Source organism: Kockovaella imperatae (assembly GCF_002102565.1).
Source record: "Kockovaella imperatae strain NRRL Y-17943 chromosome Unknown BD324scaffold_9, whole genome shotgun sequence".
Classification (NCBI taxonomy): domain Eukaryota; kingdom Fungi; phylum Basidiomycota; class Tremellomycetes; order Tremellales; family Cuniculitremaceae; genus Kockovaella; species Kockovaella imperatae.
Genome location: NW_019028949.1, coordinates 778,262 through 784,392, shown reverse-complemented (window position 1 = coordinate 784,392; position 6,131 = coordinate 778,262). Strand labels below are relative to the sequence as shown.

Genomic DNA, 6,131 nt, shown 5'->3' with positions numbered 1-6,131 from the left:
TGGCACTTCGGCTCTTTTCTCGAGAGGTGTGAGATGTGAGGTGCTGCCCATTCGCGTAGGAAGATTGACGAGTCGGAGGGTGCCGTCTTAGATGGTATAGGAGCTCGGTCGCTTCCTTCAGCAAGACGAGAAGAATATAAGCTGATCTGCAGAGAATCGCTCGTCGACCACATCGATACAATAATATGGCAAAGCTAGACGGGCGACCCTTGTTTTGTTCGACTTCCTGAGAGAGTCTTGGGATATGCATGATACAGAAGCATACACGGGCAGGCTGCGCTGAGAAGTGAGGGACCTCCAGGCAATCACCACACCGCACTTGCTTGTCTTAAAGACCCAACGTCACATCGACCTCCGCGCGCCACCTTTTAAAAATGCCCCGAGCTGCGGAGATCATCCAATTAGTCCAAGATGTATTTATAGAGTGGATCGTCACCAATCGACCGCGGCACCAACACCTTGACGCCTCTATCAGGCCAGCAACACCTCACACACACATACACTCACACCAACGCCATGTCCAACAACCCCGGAGCCACCGAGCAGCTGCCTGATGAGATGGGAGAGCCACTCGAAAAGTCGCTGGACCACCTCGTGGAGCATTCCCGACCATGGCACGACGTGGGCGAGAATGACGAGCTAGCTCGTACGTGAGCGAGACGATTGTGCTTATTCGATAGCCAGCGAGAAGCGCCAGGACCTGATCCATGCGCATGGAGGGGAGTCAAAGTCCTGGATCAAAAAGCTTTGGCCATCTTCGGAGACGGTCGATCACGTAGGTGGGCATTGAGGACGCGCTGATGGGGCAGTTGTTCAAGTATGAGCACATGGGTAAGGCCACGGTACGGGCGGGCTGATGTCAGGGAACTATGTGATTGATCGACAAAATGGGCGGAAGATCTTTGAGTCCATGCCGCTGTGTGAGTGATTGCATGAACGCGCTGACCCCTAGACGTGCGTGTTGGTATGCACCTGCTCTTTGTGTCCGGCGTGAGTCGACTCGCACGATGCCGCTCATTCTCAGGCAACCTACATGTCATACCCGTCAATCGAGAGCATGCTCGAGAGCAAGTCGCAGCGACGTGAGTCGATGTGAGGCGTTGCTGACCGTCAGAGGGCGAACTTTACGACGAGACTGGCCCCGGAGTCAAGGAACACATCCAGTCGTTTATCGACACGTACAAGCTGCCTCTGAACGAGCTACTGATCCAGGATCTCGACAAATATCCAGTGGGTCGAAATATAGGTGACGCTGACGGCAGACATTCAACTCGTTCTTCTCGAGGCGACTCGCGCCGAGTGCACGACCCATCACATCGCCAGAGGACACGTCGATCGTTTGCGTACCCTCTGACTGCAGGTTGACCGTGTTCCAGACGGTGGATCAGGCCAAGCAGTTCTGGTGGGTGGTGCGAACGACCTCGCCGAAGCTGATGTTCAGGATCAAAGGGAAGCAATTTACGCTCAAGACGCTGCTCTGTGGGGATAATGGCGAAGAGGATGAAGGCCTTCAGGCCGTGTGGGGAGATGAGAAGAGCGCGGTTGCCGTCTGTCGACTTGCTCCTCAGGATTATCACCGATTCCATTCGCCCGTAGAGGGGACACTCGTTAGCTTGAAGGATATCAAGGGTAGGTGGGTGTATAGGTCTCAGCTGACGGATAGGAACTCTCTACAGTGCGTCCCTTAGCTTGAACAGTCTGACAGAGTAGCCGTCAACCCGCAGGCGGTCAATGAGGGTGCGTCACGGGCAGCTAATTTCGCTCATGTCAGATCTCAATGTCTTCACGCTCAACAAGCGAGCGGTCATGCTGATTCACGCCAATCTCGGCCCTGGACGAGAGCAAGTGCCGGTTGTCCTCGTCGCCGTGGGAGGTGAGTAGCAAGCCATATTTCTGACTCATCATCGCAGCCATGCTAGTCGGAAGTATCGGCTGGTCTAAAAAGCCGGGCGACAAGATCGCCAAGGGCGAAGATATGGGATGGTTCCAGGTGAGTCGGAGGATCATGGTGACACTGAAGGACAGTACGGCGGGTCGACCGTCATTTGCGTCTTCCCATCCGCCACCGGCATCACTTTCGACGAGGACCTCGTGACGCACTCCAAGGCCAGCATGGAGACGCTCGTACGAGTCGGCATGGAGATGGGAAAAGTGGCTCCTGCTTAGAAAGTAGATCGAAGTATCATGGTAGGCCTATATGTATGCCCATTGAATCCTTAAATGATTCTTATAATGCGATTTGTCTGCGGGCGCTCTACAGGCCCGCTCCCATCCTCGACATCTTCTTGTCGTGTCCTCGAGTCCTGGCCGCATTTGAATGCCCACGACTCGACTTGTTTGTTCGTCCTCGACCTCCGCTTCCCCGAGTACCTCCATTGGAATTACCCTGCTCGCTACCTCCGTGCCCATCCCCTCTGCCTCCTCCACGACCACCTCGATGTCCACCACCTCTTCCACGGTTCGAGTACGACGGACCATCCGGTCTAGCCTTTGTTTCCACAGATCCAAGGTGGTCTTTGGTCGGTGAGAATGTATGTCGATTGAGGATCGCCTCCTTGTGAGGATTTCGGTCCAGCATGACTCGCCATCCTTCCAATTGCGCATCGTCCATCCCTGTCAACTCCTTGAGCTTCTTTCTCGCCCCTGATCGCCTGGTGTTAGAGTCGCGATCAAATACCGCCGGATTGGCCAAGTACGCGAGCTCCAGCTTGCTCTGTTGATCGACATCATAAGTCTTCCCGGACGATTCTTTGCGTGGCTACGGAATCTTAGGCCTGCAGATGTCGTAGTGGTACTCACCACGACCTTGTCTCCTTCTTCTTCCTCTCCACTTTCCTCGCCATCGCCCGCAATCTTCATCCTGCTTACTTGACTTTCCTCATCATCACTCATTTCACGACTCGCAGCACCGTGAGCCTCCCTCAAAGCCGCCTCTCGTTCTGCCTCCTCCTCCACTTGCGACTCAACTAACCGCATGATTGAGTCGCGGAGGTGATCTGGAATGGTTTGGCCGAGCTCGGGAATGTCCCTAGGAGGTCAGCGGGGATGGGCGACGATGCACTCACCCATCGTCTGCCAGTTTTAGCCGGGACATATCCATCTTTTGATCATCCCATATATTCCGCCTTTCATACGCCGACCGGGTTGAGGGCGGTGCAGTGTCGACTGTGGACATTTGCACATGCTCGACAGCAGTCCTTAGGTCGAGTAAATCCTCCGGGATGGCACTCGAGCCAGACAGCATCGCATCGATCAAGGGCGCCGCACTGGCCTCGGGATCGATGGTCGATACCGCAAAGAAGGAATGATGCAGCGCCGCGAGGATCGTATTGGCAGGAACGTGTGGAAATAAGTTCTTCACTACCTTGACGCGCTACAACGTCAGCTTGGTAAAACCACTGACCCACTGGATCCTCTGCGGCTCGCGCATCTCTCATTGCGTCTAGCCTCGATACCAGACCATCAGGGAGCGGCGCCGCTCGCTCAAATAGCGCCTCATAGTCCTCTCTTAGCGTTTGACCGAGCAGTAGCTGCTTGCTATGACCTCCACCCATGAGCCTCTTCAGGGCGTCTTTGCTCTCTCCTTGGACCGCAGAGACCAGCTCGTGGCAGAGGATGAGCGTGTCACTCTGCCCCTCTAGTCCATCAAGCGATTGATAGGCCGTCCGGAGTGCTGGAATTACATACGTAGCTTCCTCCAGTGCCAGACCTAGCAGATCATCGTGTGACCGAATGATGAGGAGGATGATCCGTATGACCTTGCAGAGGTCCTGCCCGTGGCACAGCTGAAGTCGAGTGACCAGGGATGGCAGAATCTCCCCTCGAAATTCCTCCAGGATATTTGGCGTAAGGACACGCCCTACCAACTCATTTATCGCCTTTCGATGCAGTGGGTATGCAATGATACTGCTCAACAGGATCTCCGAGGTTAACGCCTCGGGCGTCGATGTAGAGATCTGGAGGACTGTCTGAAGGCCCTCTAAAGGCGCTTGGACCCCGTCGAGGGCCTGTCGTGAGATGGCTCTCAAGGCGCAGGCCAGCAAAGCAATGCCGGACTTGCCGGTGGCGTGTTTGAGAATCGCTGGAATCACTCGAGCCGGCGGCGTCGAGCTGGGGATTGCAGTCATCGGGGTGAGTTGCGAAAGACAAGAGTCGAAAGTCAAGTCGTTTCAGCCGGAGTTGATCGCTCGGATCCGAAACGAACCCGCGACGCATCCCTATATTGAACTCTCAAAAGACTATAGGCAGAGCGTGCACGCTAGCAAGAGTCTATAAGAGCGCAAGAGCGCAAAGAGTGAGCTGAGCTCACTGTCGCCTAGAAGTCGCTGCACAATGATGTACGATAGCACGCAATACATCTCTCTACAAAACCTAGTAGGCAGCGTTCTTCCTCGCGGCGATCTGGAGGTGCACAGAGTGCTCGTCCAAGGGGTTCTGACCAGGTGGGATGATGGTCCAGAGATCGGGCGATTGGAACTGGGCGTCAGCGGGAGCACATATGACCTCCTCACTTGATAGGTTTTGGACAAAGCAGTCATGGTAGCCTTCAAGAAGTTACCCTGGGTGGCAGTGGATCCCTTGGCCTGAGCTGAGAAGGTCAGACAAGCTGTGCTACATCGACTCACTGTAGCAGTCCTGGATACCGGCCATTTGAAGCATTCGCTTGGGAGCAGGGGCAGCGACGATACCAGTTCCTCGGGCTGAAAGGTCAGTGCTGAGGCAATCTGGTGACTCACGTGCTGGGATCAATCGACACATGACCGAACCACTCTTTCCAGACACCTTGCACGGAACTGTGTGGGGCTCGGCGATGTGGGCGCCCCAGTAACCTCTTCGGACAGGGACAATAGACAGTTTGGCAACGATGATAGCTCCTCGAATAGCGGTGGCGACTTCCTTGGCGCACTTGACTCCGAGACCAACGTGGCTGCACGAATCAGCCTAGCCGCAACGACCCACTCACCCGTCAAAGTCTCCAACGGCGACGAAAGCCTTGAATCGAGTTCGCTGACCGGCCGAAGTTTGCTTTTGAACAGGGTGAATGGACATGACTTCGTCCTTGAGGGTGGGGAGGAAAGTGTCGACGATTTGGAACTCCTTCACGGGCAAAGAGAACAGGTAAATCTCCTCCATCGACTTGATCTTTCCATCCTTTACAAGTCGTCCAAGCTTGGTGACAGGGACCCTGCGAGTCAGCGCACGCCCAACGTACTCAAATCCCACCATTCCTTCTCCTCGTCCTTCTTTCCACCTCGTCGAGGTCCTCGTCGACCACGTCCTCGTCCTCGTCCAAATCCACCTCGTGCACCTTCAGCCATGTTGTCGTTGATGTAGATACGGGGTTGTCGAGTGGTGTATGCTGGAGGAATGGGGAGATTGAGCAATGGCGGACAGGTGAACGTCGTCGGCGTTAAGCATTTGGCCAGTCAAAATTTAACGCCGATGGGTATTTTCGGCGATCGCCGCTTGTTCCGGTGGGAGCTCGTGGAGACTGTCAGTAGCCTGTGTGTCACAGCATTGCTACAAGTGTTTTGGATATGTGAAGAGTATTGCGCAGCGCTGCTGTGTCCATCAATACCCTACGACTGTTTGGTTTATGCTGGCGGCCAGTATGATATCTCCAATACTCCTTTGCCAACTGGGACTGCTGGCATGCAATCCAGTAGCTGCTGAAATGTAGGATGGCATACCATTCCGCTGCCTATCTATGCCAGTTATCACCCGAAGTCTCACCATACCTGATGCTTGAAGAGACTTAGGCGCAGCCTGTGATTGTCAACTGTACAGGACCCGTGCGTCGCTTTGTCGCAGTCAGCTAAACATAGACACGGAAACGACCCAAGAGATGGTGAGGTTTCATAATCCCACAGTAGCATTCTGCATACTGCTTGGCCGACTAAGGATCGTTCACACAGGACAGATCTACAGGCCCCGTCTGCTCAACAAGTAGTGCTCGGTGCGATTAGGGACCGGTAAAACAGGCCCGCATTGAAATGCATGAACATCTACGTACTCAAGAACCAAAGACCTCAAGCCTGACATGCATCACCTAACGACTGGAGGTGACCGTCTTGCTGCTTTGTCACAAGCTTGTTGAGGCCGTTGCATCTCACGTTGACCCCGTCCACAGT

The 6,131-nt window shown here is 54.6% G+C and overlaps 3 protein-coding genes across 3 annotated transcripts; 1 reads left to right on the top strand and 2 right to left on the bottom strand.

Annotated features, from left to right (window-relative positions):
• Positions 1 to 372: 372 nt before the first annotated feature.
• BD324DRAFT_630462 (phosphatidylserine decarboxylase-domain-containing protein) lies at positions 373 to 2,201 on the top strand. The gene is made up of 14 exons (XM_022016334.1): positions 373 to 646; positions 681 to 775; positions 810 to 831; positions 864 to 920; positions 953 to 990; positions 1,025 to 1,082; positions 1,115 to 1,230; positions 1,263 to 1,402; positions 1,442 to 1,629; positions 1,664 to 1,675; positions 1,711 to 1,737; positions 1,772 to 1,873; positions 1,911 to 1,990; positions 2,026 to 2,201. Exons 1-14 carry the CDS (start codon positions 517 to 519, stop codon positions 2,164 to 2,166), a joined length of 1,206 nt encoding a protein of 401 aa, XP_021870303.1. The 5' UTR covers positions 373 to 516; the 3' UTR covers positions 2,167 to 2,201.
• On the bottom strand, positions 2,131 to 4,233 carry BD324DRAFT_528654 (hypothetical protein). Its single transcript, XM_022013004.1, has 4 exons — positions 3,408 to 4,233; positions 3,066 to 3,373; positions 2,800 to 3,028; positions 2,131 to 2,758 (listed from the first exon to the last, which is right to left on the bottom strand). Exons 1-4 carry the CDS (start codon positions 4,125 to 4,127, stop codon positions 2,255 to 2,257), a joined length of 1,761 nt encoding a protein of 586 aa, XP_021870302.1. The 5' UTR covers positions 4,128 to 4,233; the 3' UTR covers positions 2,131 to 2,254.
• A 138-nt stretch (positions 4,234 to 4,371) lies between these two features.
• On the bottom strand, positions 4,372 to 5,318 carry BD324DRAFT_581097 (ribosomal protein S5, N-terminal domain-domain-containing protein; the record flags this gene model as incomplete). The annotated part of the gene is made up of 6 exons (XM_022013483.1): positions 4,372 to 4,476; positions 4,512 to 4,588; positions 4,626 to 4,700; positions 4,737 to 4,927; positions 4,964 to 5,185; positions 5,224 to 5,318. The coding sequence occupies 6 exons, from the start codon at positions 5,316 to 5,318 to the stop codon at positions 4,372 to 4,374; spliced, it is 765 nt and encodes a 254-aa protein (XP_021870301.1).
• Positions 5,319 to 6,131: the final 813 nt, after the last annotated feature.